A 27,324-nucleotide genomic window follows, 5' to 3' on the forward strand; every position below is an offset into this window, starting at 1 on the left:
TCATTTTCCTGGCTACCCAAACTTGTTTAGGCCAAACATGAGTTTATTCTCCGCAATGGGTCTGAGTACCTTCCAGACGATTTCTAGAATGCAAACCCATTCTAACCATTCTGATTGGCACCAGAAACCAATGGGTTGGGCTAGAGCCATAAAACGTGGGTGAAGCAGCATTTTGAAAATGTGTCATTGGCTTTGATACTCTGATTGGTTGGAAATTACCCAATTGCAGGTCACTATGTTTTGTACAACATCCCTCATTTTGACATCACCACAAACGACTTCAACGATGGCAGTCTCAGACTGAAGTATGGAGCGAACATAGAACAGTCGAAGAACTCAGTTTGAGTCGCCAGGCAATGAATGAATCATAATTTTCCCTAAACTGAGAGGAGGGCGATTAATAAGCCTCAAAGCCCAGGGGTAGCGTGGGAAACGGAGTTCTGGGTAGAAGCTGCTCAGCCTGAGGCCTGTTTGGGAGTTGTGGTTGTCTGGAGCCACACCTGTGTCAGATTAGCTGAGCCAGCAGGGAGGGCTTCCCTCTAATGGAGACTTAATAGGCTCTGAAATGACTTACTGCTGCCACTGTGTGAGGAGCAAAGCACTGTCTTACTGGGTTCAGTGTGAGACAATGGGTTTCATGTTAGACACTGTGCTGTACCCACAGAGAGACAGACAGACAGACAGACAGGCAGGCAGGCAGGCAGGCAGGCAGGCACACACCCTGCATGTGCACACACGCGCACACACGCGCGCGCACACACACACACACAACTGCATTCACTCATACCAAACTGTCCCTTCTCACCTCCTGTTCTTCTGTTTGCCGACAGACACAGCACATTTGGGTTAAACCTGTACTTCGTAGATTAGTAGCTTGTGGGTTTGACATTGTCACTGTGTTGCCAACACTGTTTCATTGTAGTGCAGCAGCAGAGCGACTAGAATATGCCCTCTACTGGCCAACACTGCTACCAACCAGCAGCCCAACATTCTTCTCTCAGGGGGCTGTCCATCCAAGTTTCTATAATTTAATAAACTCATCAGCCTGCTACTGTATGCTCATCTGCATGCCACCTCTACCATGTTGAAACTGCTGATATTAGCCCACTATCACTTTCATGCTACTACATCTACTTTTACCACTAGCAATTGATATTGTTACCACTACTTTTACTGATGTTGTCATTGGATACACATATATCTGTAATAACAACAGGCAGGCCCGTCACGCAACCGAGCAGACAGACCTCTCTACCTCACCCCTGGAGTGTCTCTCTCTCTCTCTCTCTCTCTCTCTCTCTCTCTCTCTCTCTCACTTTCTCTCTCACTCTCTCACTTGGTGTCGGCTCACCCCTATGAAGCCAAGAACAGCTGGAAGCTCTCAGAGCAGGAGGACACACGCTGCTAACCTCTCACTGAGAGGACACCCGAGACGAGGGCCTGTGGTGCATTAAGACTCAGGGAAACGGACTGACCAGTGAGTGGCCACTGTCTTCTAGGATGACCATCCACTCTGACTCAATAGATGGAGGGTTACAGGACATGGTTCTAAAATGAAGTACCCTTTTCACACTATCATGCCAAACCCAACCATACTGTAAGGTTCCAGGAACTATGGTAGTGTGAAAAGGGCAGACTAAGGAGTGAAATCCAAGGACAGTACTCAGTTGGGCAATTCTTTAAAAATATATATATATACTCATTGTGTTGCGTCCAAGAAAAATATTGGATTCTCCATCTGATAATAATGTAACATTTTGTATGTGGTTAGTTAGGTCATCGAATGTTGCAATAGCCAAGCAATGGTAGGACCTAAAACTGTACAATTTGCCGGATATACGTTTTGCTTTTGCGTAATCCCAACGGTGATATTTCCCCACACACTCCTCGCTGCTTCCTCCTGCGTGCTATGGCGACCATGGAGTGTTGTAAACATTTCTCGTGACCCTGTCTGTAGGAGGGTGAGTACGTAGGGTAATGCAGAAGAACGGTATTGGACTAAAGCCTCTGAGATGTCTCTATACTGCATTTAGTCCCAGAGTGGTTACAGCATCTTTACAGGTTCTATAAAACAGAACGTGGACCGATTACACTCAGAGAATATTAAAGGCTCATACACATAGCTTACAGTATAGGTAGGTAGGCTGTAATGAACAGGGGCTACATGAGGTTGTGAGGAACAAGCATATCCTCCTCCTTTGGCTATTATAGGGGCCAAATAAACCCCTCTGTGTCTGTCCGTTAAAGAACCATGAATACCACCTTCTCAAGAATTCCACCTCAAGAATACCACCTCCAACACACAACGTAACATCCACATCAGTCTGAACCATTTCTTGTGCTGTGGTTAGTTGAAGATCTCATCTCGGTGTGTTTTGTTGCAGTGCTTGAGGAGCCTGCTGGTTTGAGATGGAGGGAGGCTGGAGCTGAGGGGTGGGGCACATGGGGGAGTCTGGGTAGGATTCCAGACGCATTCCGGAGCTCCCAGGGAGGGCAGAGGAGTCGGGACGGATCTTTCAATCTCCACCTTTTCTCCCCCTCCTCCCTCATTCCCTCATCCCTCTCTCTCCCACAATTGCCTGCAGAAGCTCAAATAGAAGTGGAACACATAACTAAGCTTTTGGAAGGAGAGTCAATTCATGAGATAAAACCTTTAGAATCGTTCTCCAAAATGTAGATGTTTCAATTGTCAGATCCTCCGTGGGTTAGTGTAAATGTTTACAGAACGTCTGGAAAAGTACAGTTTGGACCTAATGCTGCAAACAATGAATTCAATATTGTTTACAGTAGTTTTACGCCGACTGCCAATAGACGATATAAACAGTGGTAGTTTGTGTTCACTCATCATTAATGCCACATGCTTCATACTATGGTTTTTCAGTATGACGTGTAAAATACTATAATATGATGTGTAGTGGAATTCCCCACAAGCTGATGTGAGAGAATGTATAACCCATTATGGGCATGTTTGCTTCAAAGGTCAGGTGAACGAGGTCATATACAACAAAACTATACTATGGGTAGGCTCAGATGAAACGTCATGAATGTTTTTTGGGTCCTTTTGCGTGTGTGAGCGTGTGTGTTAATGTTGTGGTGGCCTAGTGTGGTGTAGGTGTCACGGATAGCTAGGAGTGGTGGGTGTGGAGTCAGGCGCAGAGAGCAATGCTTCCAACACATACGTTTATTAAGCTGGGTCTAGCCAACAACCAGGCAAAATGACCAATAAACAGGAGTGTCCCCAAAACCAGGCAACATAACAGACAGCAAAATACGTATAAGCAAAAGAATTACACCACTGACAGTGAGAATAAGCCCGCACAAAAGCAGGCGGGCCCTGGAAGTTTAAATAGGCCAATAATTAACAACAAATAAGTAACAAGGTGAAAACAATCAAGACAAAACCAACAGAAAAGAAAAAGGAATCGGTGGCAGCTAGTAGACCGGTGACGACGACCCCCGAGCGCCGCCCGAACACCGAGAGGAGCCACCTTCGGTGGAAGTCGTGACAGTAGGAGGTGAGATAGCAATGTCATGGTCCAGTCTACGTTGTGTTTGACAAATAGGGCACTCTGACACAGGAAGAGGCGGCATGAAACCAAAACGATATCCTCTGTGCTTGCCCTCTCTGTGCTTGCTCCCTGTCCTTCTTCTAACACATACAATGACCCCTTTTTACAGCTTGCAGACCGGGTTCTCAGAACCATGTGTTTAGAATCCAACATAAATATTTAGGACGAGACGCAAAAGAACTGGAGCTTCTCGGTTGTGCGACAGATAAGGGTTTCGATGTGTTCAACGTCAAGACTTTGTTGATTTGGACGTTGTGAAATGACAACAACAAAAAATCTTAGAAATGTATTATTAGCAAAGTCACCAAATATGTCCTGTATTTTTTTTGTAGAGCAGTGGGCTGTTCCCAGTTCTCAGTATAATATAGTGGGTTGACTGGGTTCACTGGGTTGTGTTTCCTTTAGAGAGGATGGTCGGTTCTCCCGGATGGCGCAGTGGTCCAAGGCACTGCATCACAGTGCCACCAGAGACTCTGGGTTCAAGCCCAGGCTCTGTCGCAGCTGGCTGCGACCGGGAGGTCCATGGGACGACACACAATTGGCCTAGCATAGTCCAGTTTAGGGAGGGTTTGGCCGGTAGGGATATCCTTATCTCATCGCTTGCTTTTTCAAACAGAAATTTGCTTCCTGCAACACTAACTCAAAAAAGTTCTGGGACACTGTAAAGTCCATGGAGAATAAGAACACCTCCTCCCAGCTGCCCGCTGCACTGAAGATAGGGAACACCGTCACCACTGATAAATCCACTATAATTGAGAATTTCAATAATCATTTTTCTACGGCTGGCCATGCTTTCCACCTGGCTACTCTACCCCGGTCAACAGCACTGCACACCCCCACAGCAACTCGCCCAAGCCTTCCCCATTTCTCCTTCTCCCAAATTCCAGTCAGCTGATGTTCTGAAAGAGCTGCAAAATCTGGACCCCTACAAATAATCCGGGCTAGACAATCTGGACCCTTTCTTTCTAAAATGATCTGCCAAAATTGTTGCCACCCCGTATTCATTGATCTGGCCAAGGCTTTCGACTCTGTCAATCACCACTTCCTCATCGGCAGACTCAACAGCCTTGGTTTCTCAAATGATTGCCTTGCCTGGTTCACCAACTACTTCTCTGATAGAGTTCAGTGTGTCAAATCGGAGGGTCTGCTGTCCGGACCTCTGGCAGTCTCTATGGGGGTGCCACAGGGTTTAATTCTTGGACGGACTCTCTTCTCTGTATACATCAATGATGTTGCTCTTGCTGCTGGTGAGTCTCTGATCCAACTCTACGCAGACGAAACCATTCTGTATACTTCTGGCCCTTCTTTGGACACTGTGTTAACAACCCTCTAGGCAAGCTTCAATGCCATACAACTCTCCTTCCATGGCCTCCAATTGCTCTTAAATACAAGTAAAACTAAATGCATCCTCTTCAATCGATCACTGCCTGCACCTGCCCGCCTGTCCAACATCACTACTCTGGACGGCTCTGACTTAGAATATGTGGACAACTACAAATACCTAGGTGTCTGGTTAGACTGTAAACTCTCCTTCCAGACCCACATTAAACATCTCCAATCCAAAGTTAAATCTAGAATTGGCTTCCTATTTTGCAGCAAAGCATCCTTCACTCATGCTGCCAAACATATCCTTGTAAAACTGACCATCCTACCAATCCTCGACTTCGGCGATGTCATTTACAAAATAGCCTCCAATACCCTACTCAACAAATTGGCTGCAGTCTATCACAGTAAAATCCGTTTTGTCACCAAAGCCCCATATACTACCCACCATTGCGACCTGTACGCTCTCGTTGGCTGGCCCTTGCTTCATACTCGTCGCCAAACCCACTGGCTCCATGTCATCTACAAGACCCTGCTAGGTAAAGTCCCCCCTTATCTCAGCTCGCTGGTCACCTTAGCATCACCCACCTGTAGCACGCGCTCCAGCAGTTATATCTCTCTGGTCACCCCCAAAACCAATTCTTTCTTTGGCCGCCTCTCCTTCCAGTTCTCTGCTGCCAATGACTGGAACGAACTACAAACATCTCTGAAACTGGAAACACTTATCTCCCTCACTAGCTTTAAGCACCAACTGTCAGAGCAGCTCACAGATTACTGCACCTGTACATAGCCCACCTATAATTTATCCCAAACAACTACCTCTTTCTCTACTGTATTTATTTATTTATTTTGCTCCTTTGCACCCATTATTTGTATTTCTACTTTGCACATTCTTCAGGAGGCTGAAGAAATTCGGCTTGTCACCAAAAGCACTCACAAACTTCTACAGATGCATAATCGAGAGCATCCTGGCGGGCTGTATCACCGCCTGGTACGGCAACTGCTCCGCCCTCAACCGTAAGGCTCTCCAGAGGGTAGTGAGGTCTGCACAACGCATCACCGGGCGCAAACTACCTGCCCTCCAGGACACCTACACCACCCAATGTTACAGGAAGGCCATAAAGATCATCAAGGACATCAACCACCCGAGCCACTGCCTGTTCACCCCGCTATCATCCAGAAGGCGAGGTCAGTACAGGTGCATCAAAGCTGGGACCGAGAGACTGAAAAACAGCTTCTATCTCAAGGCCATCAGACTGTTAAACAGCCACCACTAACATTGAGTGGCGCCGACAGAGATGGCCGCCTCGCTTCGCGTTCCTAGGAAACTATGCAGTTTTTTTTTTTTTTTTACGTGTTATTTCTTACATTAGTACCCCAGGTCATCTTAGGTTTCATTACATACAGCCGAGAAGAACTACTGTATATAACATCAGCGTCAACTCACCATCAGTACGACCAAGAATATGTTTTTCGCGACGCGGATCCTGTGTTCTGCCTTACAAACAGGACAACGGAATGGATCGCATGCAGCGACCCCAAAAAACGACTCCGAAAAAGAGGGAAACGTAGCGGTCTTCTGGTCAGACTACGGAGACGGGCACATCGTGCCCCACTTCCTAGCATTCTTCTTGCCAATGTCCAGTCTCTTGACAACAAGGATGATGAAATCCGAGCAAGGGTAGCATTCCAGAGGGACATCAGAGACTGTAACGTTCTGTGCTTCACGGAAACATGGCTCACTGGAGAGACGCTATCCGATGCGGTGCAGCCAACAGGTTCCTCCACGCATCGCGCCGACAGAAACAAACACCTTTCTGGTAAGAAGAGGGGTGGGGGTGTATGCCTTATGGCTAACGAGGCATGGTGCGATGAAAGAAACATACAGGAACTCAAATCCTTCTGTTCACCTGATTTAGAATTCCTCACAATCAAATGTAGACCGCATTACCTACCAAGAGAATTCTCTTCGATTATAATCACAGCCGTATATATCCCCCCCAAGCAGACACATCGATGGCTCTGAACGAACTTTATTTAACTCTTTGCAAACTGGAAACCATTTATCCGGAGGCTGCATTCATCGTTGTTGGGGATTTTAACAAGGCTAATCTGAAAACAAGACTCCCTAAATTTTATCAGCATATCGATTGCGCAACCAGGGGCGGAAAACCTTGGATCACTGTTACTCTAACTTCCGCGACGCATATAAGGCCCTGCCCCGCCCCCTTTTCGGAAAAGCTGACCACGACTCCATTTTGCTGATACCTGCCTACAGACAAAAGCTAAAAAAAGAAGCTCCCACGCTGAGGTCTGTCCAACGCTGGTCCGACCAAGCTGACTCCACACTCCAAGACTGCTTCCATCACGTGGACTGTGACATGTTTCGTATTGCGTCAAATAACAACATTGACGAATACGCTGATTCGGTGTGCGAGTTCATTAGAACGTGCGTTGAAAATGTCGTTCCCATAGCAACGATTAAAACATTCCCTAACCAGAAACCTTGGATTGATGGCAGCATTCGTGTAAAACTGAAAGCGCGAACCACTGCTTTCAATCAGGGAAAGGTGTCTGGTAACATGACTGAATACAAACAATGCAGCTATTCCCTCCGTAAGGCTATCAAACAAGCTAAGCGTCAGTACAGAGACAAAGTAGAATCCCAATTCAACGGCTCAGACACAAGAGGCATGTGGCAGGGTCTACAGTCAATCACGGACTACAGGAAGAAATCCAGCCCAGTCACGGACCAGGATGTCTAGCTCCCAGGCAGACTAAATAACTTTTTTGCCCGCTTTGAGGACAATACAGTTCCACTGACACTGCCTGCAACGGAAAAATGCGGTCTCTCCTTCACTGCAGCCGAGGTGAGTAAAACATTTAAACGTGTTAACCCTCGCAAGGCTGCAGGCCCAGACGGCATCCCCAGCCGCGCCCTCAGAGCATGCGCAGACCAGCTGGCTGGTGTGTTTACGGATATATTCAATCAATCCCTATACCAGTCTGCTGTTCCCACATGCTTCAAGAGGGCCACCATCGTTCCTGTTCCCAAGAAAGCTAAGGTAACTGAGCTAAACGACTACCGCCCCGTAGCACTCACTTCCGTCATCATGAAGTGCTTTGAGAGACTAGTCAAGGACCATATCACCTCCTAGACCCACTCCAATTTGCTTACCGCTCAAATAGGTCCACAGACGATGCAATCTCAACCACACTGCACACTGCCCTAACCCATCTGGACAAGAGGAATACCTATGTGAGAATGCTGTTCATCGACTACAGCTCGGCATTCAACACCATAGTACCCTCCAAGCTCGTCATCAAGCTCGAGACCCTGGGTCTCGACCCCGCCCTGTGCAACTGGGTACTGGACTTCCTGACGGGCCGCCCCCAGGTGGTGAGGGTAGGTAACAACATCTCCTCCCCGCTGATCCTCAACACTGGGGCCCCACAAGGGTGCGTTCTGAGCCCTCTCCTAGACTCCCTGTTCACCCACGACTGCGTGGCCACGCACGCCTCCAACTCAATCATCAAGTTTGCGGACGCCACAACAGTGGTAGGCTTGATTAACAACAACGACGAGACGGCCTACAGGGAGGAGGTGAGGGCCCTCGGAGTGTGGTGTCAGGGAAATAACCTCACACTCAAAGTCAACAAAACTAAGGAGATGATTGTGGACTTCAGGAAACAGCAGAGGGAACACCCCCCTATCCACATCGATGGAACAGTAGTGGAGAGAGTAGCAAGTTTTAAGTTCCTCGGCATACACATCACAGACAAACTGAATTGGTCCACTCACACAGACAGCATCGTGAAGAAGGCGCAGCAGCGCCTCTTCAACCTCAGGAGGCTGAAGAAATTCGGCTTGTCACCAAAAGCACCCACAAACCTCTACAGAGGCACAATCGAGAGCATCCTGGTGGGCTGTATCACCGCCTGGTACGGCAACTGCTCCGCCCTCAACCGTAAGGCTCTCCAGAGGGTAGTGAGGTCTGCACAACGCATCATCGGGGGCAAACTACCTGCCCTCCAGGACACCTACACCACCCGATGTTACAGGAAGGCCATAAAGATCATCAAGGACATCTACCACCCGAGCCACTGCCTGTTCACCCCGCTATCATCCAGAAGGCGAGGTCAGTACAGGTGCATCAAAGCTGGGACCGAGAGACTGAAAAACAGCTTCTATCTCAAGGCCATCAGACTGTTAAACAGCCACCACTAACATTGAGTGGCTGCTGCCTACACACTGACACTGACTCAACTCCAGCCACTTTAATAATGGGAATTGATGGGAAATGATGTAAATATATCACTAGCCACTTTAAACAATGCTACCTTATATAATGTTACTTACCCTACATTATTCATCTCATATGCATACGTATATACTGTACTCTATATCATCTACTGCATCTTTATGTAATGCATGTATCACTAGCCACTTTAACTATGCCACTTTGTTTACATACTCATCTCACATGTATATACTGTACTCGATACCATCTACTGTATCTTGCCTATGCTGCTCTGTACCATCACTCATTCATATATCCTTATGTACATATTCTTTATCCCCTTACACTGTGTATAAGACAGTAGATTAGGAATTGTTAGTTAGATTACTTGTTGGTTATTACTGCATTGTCGGAACTAGAAGCACAAGCATTTCGCTACACTCGCATTAACATCTGCTAACCATGTGTATGTGACAAATAAAATTTGATATGATTTGATTTGATTTGCTGCCAACACACTGACACTGACTCAACTCCAGCCACTTTAATAATGGGAATTGATGGGAAATGATGTAAATATATCACTAGCCACTTTAAACAATGCTACCTTATATAATGTTACTTACCCTACATTATTCATCTCATATGCATACGTATTTACATTTACATTTAAGTCATTTAGCAGACGCTCTTATCCAGAGCGACTTACAAATTGGTATATACTGTACTCTATATCATCGACTGCATCCTTATGTAATACATGTATCACTAGCCACTTTAACTATGCCACTTTGTTTACATACTCATCTCATATGTATACACTGTACTCGATACCATCTACTGTATCTTGCCTATGCTGCTTTGTACCATCACTCATTCATATATCCTTATGTACATATTCTTTATCCCCTTACACTGTGTATAAGACAGTAGATTAGGAATTGTTAGTTAGATTACTTGTTGGTTATTACTGCATTGTCGGAACTAGAAGCACAAGCATTTCGCTACACTCACATTAACATCTGCTAACCATGTGTATGTGACAAATAAAATTTGATTTGATTTACCATTCCAGTGTTTTACTTGCTATATTGTATTTATTTGCCACCATGGCCTTTTTTTGCCTTTACCTCCCTTATCTCACCTCATTTGCTCACATGGTATATAGACTTGTTTCTACTGTATTATTGACTGTATGTTTATTTTACTCCATGTGTAACTCTGTGTCGTTGTATGTGTCGAACTGCTTCGCTTTATCTTGGCCAGGTCGCAATTGTAAATGAGAACTTGTTCTCAACTTGTCTACCTGGTTAAATAAAGGTGAAATTAAAAATGTTAAAAAATCACGCACTAGCGACTTCTGTGGCAGGCTGGGCGCAGTACACGCTGACCAGGTCGCCAGGTGTACGGTGTTTCCTCTGACACATTGGTGCGGCTGGCTTCTGGGATGGATGCGCGCTGTGTTAAGAAGCAGTGCGGCTCGGTTGGGTTGTTTTTCGGAGGATGCATGGCTTTCGACCTTCGTCTCTCCTGAGCCCGTACGGGAGTTGTAGCGATGAGACAAGACAGTGACTACTAATTGCATACCATGAAATGGGGAGAAAAAGGGGGTAAAAAAGGAGAGAGGATGGTCACACCAGAACAGCCATTCCAGACATTGTCACTCTACTTGTTCTGTTATGTCTACTGGGTTTGGTCAGGCTTCAGAGGCCTGGTGACCCTGTCAAGGCCAGCAGAGAGAGGGGAGAGACAAGGAGAGGGCTGGAGGATGAGAGAGAAAATTCAGTGCTTGTCTACGACCACGTACATGCATGTGTGTGTGTGTGTGGATGCGGTCATCTCACTCTGGCTTTATCTCTGTCTGTGAGACCAATTCATAAGACCAAACGCTATGCTCAAGCTTCAGTTTTCCCTAATGGACCAGAACACCCATAATCACACAATGACACTACAGAGCAGACCGTGTACTACATCCCCAACAGCGCAGGGCAATATAATCACCTAATTTAAAGTAGCCATTCCTCTTCTTGCTGTGTGCCCATTTAGACAACCCTTATTTTGAGGGAGGGCAATTAAGGGATATTTAGCTGTGCAGAAAAGGAGTCACTTGAGAGACATTAGCCGGCAGTGAGTTGGTGTTTTCTCTGGGTCTGCCGTCTCTGATTACTGTAGGGTGAGACATTGGCTTTATTGAGGATGAATTCAACAAGGAGTCCTCAAACATCTCTCTCTCTTCTTAGACACAGCATCACAGCATCACAGGAAGGCATTGGAGCCAACAGTAGGACTCAGATAGAAGGGGTTTAGGGAAAGGGAGAGAAGGGGACGGATGGAGGTAGGGACGTAGTGTCTAAAGTGCTTGATAATTGTATTTAGTATAATTTTACCACATCATTTTCAAGCAAATACCATCTGTCAAATTGTCAGTACCAGATGCAATGCATGCCCGTTGCTGTGTTTCATTTCAGTCAAGTAACCCTCAGTCTGTCCTCCATCAGCTTTAGTGTATGTTTCATGTGACGAACAATGCGCTGCGTGACACTGACATTGTATGGACATCCGTAGCATTGTGCAGTCTCGCACAGCTGGCAGGCCGCGAAGCCATGGCAACAGTCGTCAACGGTGGTCAGTGGAAAACACGTAGGTGCGTAGGTGGAGGATGTCTGTCTCTGTCGCTGTGTGAAAGCAGCGTGAGCCGCACATCACATTTCCTTGTCTAGGTCTGGTTTTCGCCTGCCTTCAGTTCATCTGAGTCCGCATTGGTTTCTTCGGGACTAGTGTTCCCCCTAAGGACAGTCTGACATGGAGACATTGAAGACACTTCGCAGAAGGTGCAAGCCTTCTCAAACTACCTTTGAGGTCCTTAACAGTTCACACGAATGCCATTCCAACTACATCATTTTCCATGGTTTTAAAAGCCTCCGAAGCCAAGGCACAACAGAGACATTTCTTAAACTGTGTCGTGAGCTAAACAGGAAATAGATAATGCCATATTTTAAGTGAGCTAAACAGGGAATAGTTGATGTGAGTGGCCTGTCTACATGTAAAACTTAAGGGGAGAAATAGAGCACAGTGTTATACGTGTACCCTGATAAACGTCACTCGCAATCCGTCACAGGCCAACTTAATCCTAATTTGTATCATACCACTGTGCTGGAGAGTACAAGCTGTGCAGTTTCGCCAGAGAAGCCTAACTTCATGACGACATCACTGTGAGGCATGTGATGAAGTATAGCCAGCCATCAGTAGACAGATATTCAGGCAAAGAGGGTGTAACTAGGACACACTGACCCCCCAAAAAAGCATGCAGGTCTGGATTCCATCTCACTGCCATAGCCTTTTATCTTCTGAAACACTTGGATTTGATTAGCGTTTTACTTCCTTCCTGCTTTACTTTTAACTTGGAATTTTGGAAAATAAATTCTGCCCATTTAAGCTTTAGCATAGGTCTTGAACAGCTCTTGGATGAGACAACTGGAGTAAACAATATGTATAGAACTCTTGTTCACCCTCAGGATAGAAATGGATTCAGGGCAAGTGGTCCCTGTTGCCTGCTGATTGAAGCCTGGTGATTGAATCCAGACCAGGGGTGTTGTGTGTTTGGGATGGGGTGGATGCGAAGAAGGGTGTCTTAACCCAAACCCCCTTCCTCTGCAAGAACTCATGTTCGTACAGGTGACGTTGTCCGCACTTGTTTAAAGCAGCTTTAAACAAGTGCGGTAAATTTGTCAAGGGTGAAATATTAATTATTATTCTATTGCAGTGTTTCATTGGCTCTTTTCTCGTATCATAGGAGATATCCAGATGAGGAAAGAGAGTCACATAAACAAAAACGAATCCACCAAACGATCATCGAAAGGGCAACAACAGAACTCGTGCAAGTATTTCACGCCGAGTTTCTTCTGCGAATGTTTATTAGACAGGTCGTGACCACTTATGGGATATGTTGTCATTCATTGGACTGTCATCAAGGCTTTTATGGGAGATGTTCCATACGATTCAGGGATTTCAGTGCAGAAGCATGTAGTCACTTGTCTGAATAAAGTGGGCGCGTAGTAACTGAGCGATGTAAACATTTGCATTTTGCTCCACGCTCTGAGTTTACGATGACAGAAGGCATTAGGATGGCCGCCAATGAGTGCATTTCATTCTTTAGTATTTTTCCAGATGCATAAGCCTGGGAGAAACAACTGAGGTAGTAAGTAACATCACACAGAATCAGGCATAGGAATAAACAATTCAACTACCAGTTACAGAGACAGACACATGGCAGGCAGTGGAATACGTCAGGGTTATATATACACCGTACGTTGTACTGTAGTTGAATCACAATAAGCAATTGTCCATACAACCCATGTACACACAACCAGAAATATCAGAGGTGTGAAGCATAATGGAGCATGTGAAACATTATTAGATGTGTGTGTTTGTGTCATGTGTTGGGGAGTAGTAACATTCCACATTCTGTCCCACTGTTAGTCTTTTTGTTAGTCTTTTTGTTATGAATGACTTGACTGTGAAATATGTCGCTCATCAATAGGATCATTCTATGCCAGAATCAACGGTGGGAAATATCAAGCAACGTGCTAAATACGATACTAAAAGAAAATGGCTCTGCCGCTGAACGTGAGCACCACAGGAAGCAGGTTAAAGGTGACAGAGAAAATCCCAAGGCTCAAGATGTATGTGTTCAAGATGACTCAGGTCAGACTGGATATGATGACTATCATGGTCCCATCTCGGAGCCGTACACTTCCAAAGTTTTACGCTGTGAGGGAGGAAGCAGGGAGGGACCTGCACCTTTCAATTATTATTTCTCACTTGTTGGATTAGGCAATGTGTCTCTTTGACGAGCTGTGAGTACATTGCAAGAAGAGCTCAGGATAATATGTATGCAGGCTTCACCCAGACCGTATGTAACATTATGGTCTTTTGGTTAGGTTGCCATTTGCAGACACATTTATGAGGCATTTTGTCTGCAGCCAATTGAAGATGGAATGTATAGTGTCGAGCATTCTCAAAGTATATCCTACTCACTAACCAGTGAGCAGAATGAAGTGGATTGACCCACATAACATAGCAGTGGCCAGTTTGGAATTGAACTGGCAACCTTTTCTCAATAGAGGTGTGGGAGCTTAAACATGTCTTCTGTTTCACTTAATAAACCACTGCTGCTGACCTTTTCTTCTTGATCAGCTTTCCTTCTTGAGTTAAACTCTCTCTCTCTCTCTCTCACTGCTAGGGCTTGAACAGTGAGAGCTCTGCTCAGTTGGGACAAAGCACCCCATGTTGTGTGACACAACACATCTGGAGTTTTGGGATGTTCTGCCACGTTCCTTCCTCCTCTGCAGCACAGGCCGCTGGGTCAGCGTGTCAGCCAAAGTCACACTGGGACTATCAAACTGCCATTTTAGGAGACAAAGGACTTCTCCAGGGGGATCACCAAGTGGCTCCTTCAGATATGAACTCATGTTTACCCAGTGGAGTGAACTCAATGAGTGGCATTGGGAAAAACCCCCTGTAAATAAACGACTTCATAATTGTTTCATTTGGACAGTGCCACAAGGTCTATGTTTCTTTCAGGGAGCAGGGTTGACCAACCTAACACGTTTCCCAGGTTTCCATACTGTAACAAGATTGTAACAAGTGATGACGTCAGTTGATCGTGATCATGCACTTTGATATAGCTGCACTGTAGTGTAATGCAAAAACCCTCCTTTCCTTTTCGTCGGTGGATTTCACTTTGCTGTGCCTCACACATTCTTCAGATGTTTACGTCTCGTTCTGATTACACCGGTATTCAGACTTTGTGTGTGTGTGTGTGTGTGTGTATGAATGTGCGTATAGCCTACATACCCTAATCATGTGCTGCATGTCATTTTCAATCGAGTCCCCTGAGGTTTAACCATGTCCCCTGAGGTTTAACCAGGCCGGTTCAGTTTTAATGTCCCCTATAAGAGCTCTGTACATGAAATATGGACAGTGAAGAAAGTTTCCCAATAAACCCTTGGTCAGCTAGCAAAGCAAATGGTTTGCAATAACTCAAGTGAATATGAGCCTGGAAAGTGTATTGTAAACCCCTCACAGGAGGCCAGTATTAGTCCCTGTGCACCGTGACCCAATGAAACCGCTTTATTTCATTTCTGTGTTTGTAGAAATTGCAGGCAAACCTTGGCCAGGATTGCTCAAATCTGGTCTCACACAAAGCATTGCACAAACTCAGCAATGTCCCCCTAAAGCCCTAATGGCTTTTTCATTTAGAGTTATTTTTAGCCACTAGTTGTGTTTAATATCCTTTTAACAGTAGTGTGACACATAGCCATCATGCATAATTGTAAAGTCTGAGGGTCTCATCTATAGCCCCCCCCCCCCCACTGCAAACAATGTACAGAAGGGGTCTTGCGTAGTGATGAGGTCACAACACATTCATTGGTTTACAGTCATTTCCCAGCATCCATACTCCAAAGGCTGTTGATTCTTTGTAAGTTTCTGTAGAAGCAATGGGGTGAACTTTTTGTTTTGTTTTTTTGTTATCCAATTACACACCGCTGTGACAACCATGCCTAATACAGCCTACAATAATTGTACAACAGGAGGGTGATTGAGTAAACAGCCTATAACAGCATATAAGCTGTTATAGGCTGTTATAGGCTGTTATAAGCTGTTATAAGCTGTTATAGGCTGTTATAACAGTTTACAACAGCCTACAACAACAGCCTATAACAGCTTATAACATCCCATAACAGCCTATAACAGCTTATAATAGCCTATAACAGCCTATAACAGCTTATAACAGCTTATAACAGCCTATAATGTGGGGACCAGCTCAGGCGTTTCTTTTACACACGCTACATTAGGTTACTGTGGCAATGACCCCCAGTCACTCTCACACTGATATCATGAACACGATGAAAACATATATAGAACTGCAAGAAATGTGCTTTAAAACAGCAAAAGTGTCTCACTAGCCTATGGCAAAATGTGTAGATTTGCAGGAAATGTATTGTAACACTGCAACAACAAAAAATCACTGAATATCGGTATGTTGTTGTTGCATTGGTCGATCATCTCTTTTACTTTCTCCACTCGCTCTCCGTGTGCTCCCTTGAGGTGCCCCGCCTTTAGCCCCTCTCCCTGACTCGTTTCCTCTCTGTTCAGAACGGCGGCGCAACATCGCTAACTTCATCAGTAGGTCCACTACAGAGCGGAGTAACCAGCATGGAGCGGGAGCTGTTGCGCACTGACATTGCTGTCCTCCGTGGCATGCATAACCTCCAACCGTACAAGTGTTGTCCTATTCGTGGATTTGAATATTCAGCATAAACCTGTTACAAGGTTTTTTGTTGTTGTAGCTTTTTTCTTTAATCGAAATTGATGATACAGCGAGTTGTGAGGATATAACGACAACGCTCGGTCCGTTACTTTTGCAAGGATTCAAATAACATTTATTTTATTTCCTCGTTCACCTTTGGATAGGCTACTGTATATGTGGATTCTTGTTCTGAACCATGGGCGACTCCGTATTCTTGGAGAGGCACAATTCTTACCTTGTAAGTATTCTGCCTTATGCTTCTCTCATTACTGCCTGTGGTTAAGAAGTACGGTAGTTGAGACATAGACTTCCTCCTTTATTTGTTCATGTTAGAGGACAGAGATGGGAGGATATTGGTTTCCTGAAAGGAAATGACTGACACATTGTGCAGCATCGACATGAATTCAGGCTATGTGCGATGCACACTTGTTTTTCTTCTTCCTGCAGACAGTAGTGTTTTCGCCTCACCTCATTTCAGCTGCTATTCAAATGTAATTCCCATAGAAGCATGCAACTAAAATCGGTTAGTTTCACACCATCCAGTGTCCTTCCCGATAACAAACAGGAGAGGAGAAAGCCAGAGGCAGCTCAGGTCAGTGGTAGGCTGCCTCATGACTCCGGAGAGTTATGTGGCTGGCTGAGTGGATGTTACCACAGAGATGAAGAAAGAACAGTACAAGCAAAGCCAGTCTATGTCTTCTTTTTCCTCACTGCCAGGTCAGGGTTCCAGTGCATTGAGTGCACTCAGGCTTCACATAGAGCTCCGAGCATGGAAAGCAACAGGTTTTGTGTAGCCTACAACGTCCTGTGCTTTTGGAACCTCAGTGTTTCCAATATTTCAAGGACTGAAAATGTTGTAGTTTCCTACCATCAGCCCACAGTCTTCCCTCTTGCTTACTTCACATTCTATGATGCTTCTTATGAGAGAGAGAGAGAGAGAGAGAGAGAGAGAGATAATGATGCAAGGGTCAGAGAGGCAGAGTAGAGGATAGAGAGGCACGCACGCACACAGACACACACACACGCCTTGCACCTGTCAGAATGTGTTGCATGTTTGCTTAATCCCAGCATGCATTAGGGCTCATTCCAAAGTGACACATATGGAGATAACCCTTCATAAACAGGTTTATTGACATGTTTCTGAGACTTAAAAGATAGTGTGTTATGTAATACATTATAGGAGCTCTGAGAGCCAATGACCCCGTGTTGCCACAATGGTGTTTTAAGGTTAAGTGGTTGACTCCATCAGGCACCACAGAGGTGTTAGATAAGGACAAATCAAGTCTATTCTGTCGGTGATCACAGAAAATGCCTGATCTAATGCAACTATAGCCTCATTAGCAATTGTGAGTGGTGTCTTTTGTTTACGTAGTGGAGTCTTATCCAAATCGTAGAGTGACAAAGAACTCTTCTGCTTGTAAATCCTCATGGGTGGTAAGATCAGCGTTGCGGGTTGCTGTCTTTCAACTTGGAAATGATGTGGGGTGATTTCTCCCCATGTGTGAGTAATCTACTGCCCACTGAGGCTGTTCGGTGGGTCGACTTCACTTTATGAGCTATGTTTCTGTGGCGAAGACTCATAAAAGCGTGAGCAAAGATTGAAAAACAATACAGTTTTCTTTGGCTTCGCTGGCCCACACTGTGGTCTCCCAGCTGACATTATTTCCTGAGGGGCATGAAATGTAGTATGTATGAAAAGCCCATGCAAGTGTGTAGCGTCTCATTTGTGGTATCACTCACACACAGTTTACTTAGATAAACAACATGTCCGCTTCTCTCGCCCGCAATTCATTGGTCGTTCAACTTCAACTGTCTCTGGAGTTATGAATGTCATGTGGAGTGTAAGCAAAACATTGCACATATCATATTGCAGAATGCCTTGGTTTTCATTGTAACTATTTAAGCAGACTCCACCTAGCCTTAGACACAGCAACCTGAGTGCTGCTTCCTCGAGTGTGTAGGAGTGGTTTATGGTTGGCTGTTGGTCGTGAACTCTGGCATTCTGACGATGCAGTCCAAGGTTAATATCACTGCCGAAGGATCCCAAAGGTGGTGACAAAGCGTGGAAAGGAGGATTAGGTCCACATAACCTTTCCTCATCACCCTTGCAATAAACAAATTCCATATTCCGTCATTCTGTCCTCTGTGTATAAATATTCCAGATTCCAGTGTTATACTGGTTGGAGACATTGAGGATTTGAAGAGGAGAGAGCAGCACCATGCCTGTTGCCAAGGCATACACTTTGAATCTGTCTTGTAGGCAGCCATGTGGCTCTGCTCTGTTAGGCTCTGCTAGGTTCTGATTGGCTCTACTAGGTTATGCTAAGTTCTGCTAGGCTCTGATAGGCTCTGCTCGCTTCGGAGTGATGCTAGCTCCTCCAGGTGTACTAGAGCTGGCGACCCAATACTCAACCAAGACACAACTCCTCACTGGGGCGGCAGGTAGCCGAGCGGTTTAGAGCGTTGGGCCAGTAACTGAAAGGTCCTTGAGTAAGACACTTTACCCTAATTGCTTTTTACCCTTAGAGCATCTGCTAAATGACAAAAAAAATGATCAGACCCCACAGGGTTGGTTTTCACCCGGTCACCCCTTTGTTCCAGACCATTCCCAGGCGTGTGTTATTACACGGTTGTTATCTAATGTGTTTTGGACCCCCCCCCCCTCCAATGCTTTCTATTTGTTGGGGTTTGAGGTTCCATGATGGATTCTCTCTTCCTCATTTGGCCGAACATCCGCTGCCTGCTTCCTCCTTGACTAGAAATGGTGATGTGTTGATGTCATCTGGATGTCATCTGGTGGCTGGTTGTAGTGTCACGACATTACACAGGATGGCACGTGCTTGTAGCATGGTTAGGGGAAGTGATGTCAGCCTCAGCTGCCACTCACTCTACTGAGGCTGGTTCCTGCCTCTCCGACTTGTATCACTGTTGTCCGAAAGCTGCATCTTTACTCTCCCCTGGCTCTCCATTGTGTCTTTTAACCTTTTACTGCAGTGGGATAACTCAGGGTCACACAGAGTGTTTCTTGGTAGTCTTAAACAGATCTACTTTAGAACAAAAGTGTATACCCCACACATGGTTATGGGCTTAAAAAAAGAAGACACCTGAACCATGTCAGATATAGAGTTGAAATGTATTCAATTTTGAGTTTGTATCCCAATATTACATGTTAAATACATCACATAAGCCTGAAATATAACAACATTGTTTGACATAGAAACAGACATGTTTTTTGAATTTGTATAAATTATGAAATTGTGAAAAATATTAATAACATTCCACCCATGAGGCCACTAGATGGCACTTTGGTCATATGACTGCAGGAAAGGGCTACAGATATGGTACATTATGTGATGTAGCAACAGACCTATTGGCTACTGCGTGCATGTGACTGACTCAGAGAGAGGAAGCAGACAGAAAATCAGACACATTAACTACAGATCGGATTGTTTAATTGTTGATTAATTGAATGACTGATTACATACGTGCTGGTGTTGTCAGCTGACCTTCAAAAGACTTCTGTATCACAGTGGCTGGTCCTCTGTCTCTGTCCCCCTGTCCACACACTCTCTCTCGCCCTCCTGCCTCTCCCCCTAACCGAGGCAACACTGGCCAAAAGGAACCCGCATCCACCCTCTTCCCTATCCTGGAGACATTCAAGAGAGCCTCTTTAGTCTGAGGGCCAAGTACCTGCCCAGACAGGCTCCAAATTCCTCTCATTGTTCTAGTAATAAGTAGATGTTTCGTAACGGGGTCTGGCCCCCTTACCTTTTTCCCGCTCACCTTGTCCTCGTTGTTTCCTGAAGGCTGTTTGCTTTGCCCCAACCACAACCACTCCCTCTGCAAATAGGACTCAGGTGATCGGCCGCACAAAGAAGGCTGTTTCAGGGCACCTGACTCCATGATTAAACACAGTCAGATCCTATGGCATCCAGGATGTTGTCCAGTTCCAACAGTGTTTGAGTAGATTTCTATTGATTCTGATTGAGTTAGAGCTGTTCTAGATCTAACATTTCTATTTCTATCAATGCTTTACTTTTTTTCAGTTACCGGCGATTTCAGTGATTTCAGCCAACATGGTCAAACTAATGATACAGTATAACACGTTGTATTGGACTCTGAGGAAACAGATTCAGTGTGTTGGATCTCTATTTACGGTTGTGTAATCTGACCAGAACCTCACATATAAATACAAGGAATAAGATGTACTGTTTAATATCATTTTCAAAAAACATTTGAAGAGGCCAGACTGATTGCTTATTTGATTTATCTCATGATTTAAGTTGTATTGCAGGATTAAAGCCACCATAACAGCCCAAAGGGGGTCAAATGTTGGACGTTAAAATCGGATGCAGTTATTTTGTTCCAGTGCCCATTTAGCCTGGGACTGGAAAAATCCTGTGGTGTTAGAGGTCATAGGGTCAAAAGGTGAGACAGGGGTCAGCACATCTCTGTCATCTGATTAACTTTTCTGATATGTCTCACTGTGTACGGTCAAAGGTCATGGAGCTCACTGAACTGCAGCCAAGGCAATGTTCAGGATCTCGGGAGTGTGGCTAGGCTAAATCAACCAGCCAGGGGAGAGGAAGATTCAAAGAAAAAGCTTATGCAGCTACACTGAAAAACTTAGATGATGCATGGAAAAATAGTGGGATATGCTTCCGATGGAATTAGTGTCCAAATGAACTCTGGAAGATTCCCTGCTTCCCTGTAAATTCCCCTTGATGATGTAGATATAAAAAGCTTTTTATATAATTTTCCCTGATCAAAAACCTGGAACTCCTTGACAAATTCATGTTCTTTGCTTACATGGAGCCAATTTCCTGCAGTGCCCAAGAAGGAGATTGATTGGATAGAAAGGACATTCCCACTTGATTTCACATCTACACTTGAATGCTCCGAAGAGTTATCGTTGCAAAGAGCGAACGAACATAGCACTTTATTGTAGACTGTAAAGTGAGTGTAATGGTTCTACGTTCAATTTCTATTCCTGGAAACAGAAGCACTGCCAATCTAGATGATGAAGAGCACATATTCTACCATATAAGGAGAATTCTGCAGACAACTTATTCACAGAAGGTTACAGGCCTAAGAGGGCTTGTGGTGATTTTATGTGTAAATGGGTGTTTACGCTTGAGTGCTCGTGTGAGTGAATGTGTGTGTGTGTGTTGTGGCATTCACAGGTCTGTGTATGGGTGGCCATAGTTAATTCAAGCCCAGTGTGTGACCTCTTAGCTCATGCTGATGTGGCTGGGGACACTTTGCTTCTTGAAAGTCCAATAACTTGAAAATGTGACAGCTGACACGCAAAACATTTCGGGACTGTATCGACAGTGGACTACTGAAAAACATTTCGGGACTGTATCGACAGTGGACTACGGGGGAAAAAAACGGCAAAAGATCGTTTTTGAGTGGATTTTCCCTTTACGAGTAGATAAGCTTGTTTCCATGCTGAGGTGAGGAATGTCAGGCCGACAAGTGTGTCTACATATACAACACATACAACACGCACGCACGCACACACACACACACACACATAGTGTGTGACCTCATCATCATACACTGAGGCCGAACAAGGTTAAGCATCACTGATTAGTGAATTTTCAACTACACTGACATTCCACTCAATATATTATATTTACCACATCAAAGCTCTGACATCAGGATGACATTCCTCATCATTACAGCTGAATGGCTACATCCTTCACTTTCAACTGGATGCGGTAAACATTGCATGTGACTGAACAAAAACCAGAATGTGCTTGTCTCCCCCACTCTCCTGGTATGTTTGCTGATAGCTCACAGGATAGCTCAGAGGATTCCAACAGGAAGGGTCAGAGGTGCATGGCACAGAGGAAACACCAACGGGATGAACGGGAGACCGAACAACCATCCGTCAGAAGTGATGTGGGGCTTGAGGGCTGTCTCCTCTGCCTTCAGTCTCTCTTCTATCTCATCTCCAGCGTGTGGACATTTATCTCGTGTTGTGACAGCCTCGTGGGGTTAGACTGAGCGACTCTCTCTCAATGGACTGAGGGAGAAAGTGCCTTTAGGAAGTGAAAGTTGTTTGTCACTTTTTCCATGTTTTGAGTTCAAGAGGAAAGAGATGTCAGTGGTCAATGTCAAAGTCAATGTTCTGTAGGTGAAGCCATGACGGACCTTTCCCTTTTGCCAGTAACGTCACAACATCAACCAAGGCCTCCTCGTTAGTATATATCCCATGTCTAGAGCTAGCTGTGTATTCCCAATGAGACCCCCCCCCCCACCAAACTCAACGCAGAAATATCAAAGAGCTTCCCACTTTGTTGCACAGGGTTCCTGTGATGTCAGAGAACGAAAGAGAAAGAGAGAACAAAACGATGGTGTGATCCTTCTTTTTGAGTCTCAGGTCTGTGAAAAGGCAGCAAGGCTACCCCCCCACCCTCTCTCTTAGACCCTCAGGAGGATAGAGCCCAGTTTGATTTGGAGGGTCCTTGTCTAAGAAAACATTCAGTGAAGACCGTTAAGGTCCAGCACTTTATCTCTTCCCTTGCCAAGTCCTACAGAGTATAAAAGGCTGGGTGGTTCTGGTGACAGCTAGCAGATAGCTGGATTAATGGCCAGACCTCCTGCTTTCCAAGAGGAATCGATTTTAATTGTGGTAAAGAAGTCCAAAAAGAAGGTGAAATCATGCCTTTATTTAACTAGGCAAGTCAGTTAAGAACAAATTCTTATTTTCAATGACGGCCTAGGAACAGTGGGTTAACTGCCTGTTCAGGGGTAAAATGACAGAACCTTGTGAGCTCTGGGATTTGAACTTTCAACCTTCCGGTTACTAGTCCAACACTCTAACCACTAGGCTACCCTGCCGCCCCAAGTATACAGATACACGGTGTGATTAAGAAACTGAAAAATATCGGACTAAATTGTACTTTTAGAAAGGGTGGACCCAAATGGATTCGCAAAAAGAACATTGTCAACAGGGATTGTCATTTCTTTATACAGCAGAAGTGCTCTCAAAGTTTCGGAGCTTAGGCTGTATTATGGCCTGTTGATGATTCACCAAGGAACGGATCTCTCCAGGATTTGTGTAGTTATGAAATGACACTTTTAGTGGAAGAGTCTTTCTAATAGGTAGTTTGGGAGTCATTTGTCACTATGAGGGATGTTGAAGAGGAAGCTGTGAGGGCAGGAGAACAGAATTAAGTCATTGTCTTATAAACACACTGATGTATCACTATCTGGGGAACTATTGTGTGTGTGTGTGTGTGTGTGTGTGTGTGTGTGTGTGTGTGTGTGTGTGTGTGTGTGTGTGTGTGTGTGTGTGTGTGTGTGTGTGTGTGTGTGTGTGTGTGTGTGTGTGTGTGTGTGTGTGTGTGTGTGTGTGTGTGTGTGTGTGTGCATGTGTGGAAGGAAAGCAGTGCATGTGTCGACCTGACAGCCTACCAGTGTTAGACTATGTTTATAGTGGAGTGATACCGTACCGTATGCTAATTAAAAAATGCCTCATTAACACTCATCAACAAGAATTCAAACTGTTGAACGACATTCATCATCATAAACAAATGAATTGATTGGATAGAACACTGACTACACCCCACAGTTCAAATGCCCATGGTAACACTCGGCTAAAAGGGAAAGTTGTCCACAACACTGGACTCCGAAGAGGTCAGCTGAAGGTTGCGGTGCTGGAGGGAGGAGGTATAGAGCCGGGCAACTCGGATCGATAATTTGCCAGGAAAATGAATAAAGCACCATCCTCCCACTCCGTGACCGAACCGACCTGACTGATGTGCAGGGCCCTGGTGCTGGAAAGCTGGGCACTGAGCGGCTGTTCTGTGTTGAAGGTGTTTAAAAGTCAAGGACTCTTTCCCTCGCTCGCATGCACACACACACACGCACACACACACACGCACGCACACACACACACACACACACACGCATACCTGCCGGAAGTGACACTTGTCTCACACTTACTGAGCAGAGAGAAATTAGCAGCAATGACTGACTGTGGCAGCTTGTGACGTTGCGAGTCATTGTTCAATCAAATCCAACTGTTAAATCAAACTGTGGTTGTGTTATTGTGCACAAAACAACTCAACTGGGGTAGAGATAAGGACATAATTATCTTTCGGCAATTTCAACATACATGCCACACACACAGCCTGCATACATATGAATGCACGGATGCACACGCCCACAGATGCATACACAGATGCGCATGCACCCACACACACACACACACACACACACACACACACACACACACACACACACACACACACACACACACACACACACACACACACACACACACACACACACACACACACACACACACACACACACACACACACACAGTCTAACAAAAAAATAAACAAACTCTGAAAAGCTTTTCTCTGAGGTGGAAGAAAGTGATGGTGACCTTTTGTGCCACGGTCAGATATCATCCAGGTCATACCGGGGCCAGGCATTCTCATTCAGCCATGGAGATTCTCTTTGTCCAAGAGAAAGTTCTGTAAGAAGTCCTTTCCTATTGGTCATTTCACCTACTGAGTGAACAGTTGGCATATACGTAGGCATTCATGACACAGTCCATGACAAAGTGGTGCTGCATCAACAGCAACCCGCCGAGCACAGCCGTCAATTCCACGTCTATTCCACATTGGTTCAACGTAATTTAATTGAAACAGCGTGGACACAGCATTGATTTAACCAGGGTGAAGTACCTGAGGTGGTTTTCAAGTGACACAATGGAGGACACCATTTGAGTTCTTCCATTCTATAGATCAGGGGTTCTTAAACTTTTTCATCTCGAGACCCAAATGCGTAGCCTCCTCCAACAACCCAAATTATGAAGAAATAGTGTGTGATGTATTTTCAAAATTCGCGACCCACCTCTCACATGCCCACGGCCCACTTTGGCTCCCGACCCATAGTTTAATGAAACCCTGATGTATGTTGAATGAATAATGGCCCGTCAAAAGTTGACAGGAGAATTACAGGACAGGATAAATGTACTGTAATGACCTCTCCATCAGGACATCTGAGAAACACCTTTACAGGCCCCTTGCGTATCCGTTCTGGTTATGAATCGCCTTCATTTTCAGGCTGCTTAAGTCAGCACAGCCATAACACTCTGTAACCATCAATCACATTCTCATGAACGTCTGATGGCTTCTTAGAGTCTTAGCGTGTAGCGAGTGTAAACGGTGCCATGTGTCTCGTAAAGGGGCAGTGCCTGGTGCTCAGCCTTCCCCCTGTCACCAAAGCTTTAAACCAGCCCAGTGGAACCAAACAGTGTTGTAATCCCTGTTTTTTTAACAGGGCCTGTCGAAGTGAGGACTAGGTAACGGATGGAATGCAGTGTGGCTTGGGGCTCGATCACAGCGGGCTAGTTTGAGCGTTTTTTAAGCGCTGTTAAAGAGTGGCCCATGCCATTTTGCTAAAGAAGCTCTCGTAAGAGCCAGAGCTGCCGTGACATCACATTAACAGGCCTCAAGGGCCACAGATTTAGTCTGTCTGGGCTCGAGAAATGATGCGAGTGGTTGGCAGGGGGTGTGAAATGTCACAGCGAGTGTAGCGTGTCTGGAGGTCCCCGGTGTGTTTGTTATCCAGCAAACAAACACTGGTTTCCTGAAAAGCGAGAGGAGAGAGGGAAGGACGAGAGGAAAGGAAACGAAGAGGAGAGGAGTTAATACATTTAATAAATAAATAAAGTTAATAAATAAATAAAATGTTTCACTTTTCTGGCCCCCACAGAAAACCTCCAGTCTTGATGGTGGAACATTGTGAAATATTGTGTTGTTGTTTTTCTCTAGTTATTGGTCCTAAGAAAACCACCTTAAGCAACCAAAGTTTCTCCGAAACCAACTAGCGGATCATGTGGCTCGATATGGTCGTTCAGCTTGATTGCTCCTGATTGATTCTCTATTTATTTCCAGACGTCCCGACTGAGGAGGGTGATTGAGTGGCACATTATTTCTTGGGGAATGGGTTATGTAGTGATATGTTCTCATGCCGTGGGTATGGCAGAGTGTTCTCTCGGAGCGATCTGTGGGAAACCAATGCCCAGTGGGCTAGATAGCAAACACACTGCCTACTAGACAGATGAAGCAGCAGAGAGGGGGAAAGAGACCAGAAGCTGCTGGCTACTGAAGCTAACGTCTGCAGTTAAGAGTTCCTAGAGTTATTGACACACATTGGAAGGCCATACTTAAAACATGCCTCAGCTATACTGTCATTCCACCTCTGATTTGGGCATAGTCTATAACTCACAGCACTATAATTAACTAAGTTGGACAAAGGTAATTTCATTCAATATCAGCCACTCCCCTTTCACCTAACCAAAACCTCATGTTTTGCCTCGGGTCACAAGTTTGACCACCCTGGTAGCTTTGACATCAAAGGACAATTGAAAACTAATGGAGTACGTTGTCTGTTGTAAACACAGAACCGCGGTGCCATTGTGGCCTGGACAGTAAATTTATCAGAGTAAATTTTACTCAAATTGAATACAATTATACACAACAGAAGATAACATTTGGTCCCAGTCTAAATAGAGTAATAATTACTCTTGTTGCAGAGTTCAATTTTCAAAGTTATTTATTTATTATTTATTCTACTTTATTCAGTGCTTACATTTAACGCCACAAACTGTAATTCACTCTGTTTAGCTTAACATGGAAACAACTCTACTGCCAATTCACTCAATATAGAATTTAATATTATCTGTGGAAAGTGTCATTTCTTACACAAATTGAATACATTTTTACTCAACAAAGATAACGTTTGGTCCCAGTCTAAATAGAGTGAAGGTTACTCTTGTTTCAGAGTTCATTTTTTGGGGGGAGTTATTTCTACTTTATTCAGTCTTTATATAACTCTACAAACTGTAATT

General features: G+C 44.9%; 1 protein-coding gene across 3 annotated transcripts in view; it reads left to right on the forward strand.

Moving 5' to 3' along the window:
* LOC135543486 (rho GTPase-activating protein 6-like) overlaps positions 1-27,324 on the forward strand; it is a 90,401-nt gene that overhangs the window by 21,679 nt on the left and 41,398 nt on the right. Inside the window, exon 1 of one of the 3 annotated variants that reach the window (XM_064970788.1) lies at positions 16,311-16,683. The exons of the other annotated variants lie outside the window; for them this stretch is intronic. Within the exon in view, the coding sequence (XP_064826860.1) occupies positions 16,642-16,683 (42 nt within the window). The 5' untranslated portion in view covers positions 16,311-16,641. Of the gene's footprint in view, positions 1-16,310; positions 16,684-27,324 lie in introns of those variants that run through there. 3 annotated transcript variants of the gene reach the window in all.

The sequence above is a fragment of the Oncorhynchus masou genome, chromosome 7, assembly GCF_036934945.1.
Source record: "Oncorhynchus masou masou isolate Uvic2021 chromosome 7, UVic_Omas_1.1, whole genome shotgun sequence".
Classification (NCBI taxonomy): Eukaryota; Metazoa; Chordata; class Actinopteri; order Salmoniformes; family Salmonidae; genus Oncorhynchus; species Oncorhynchus masou.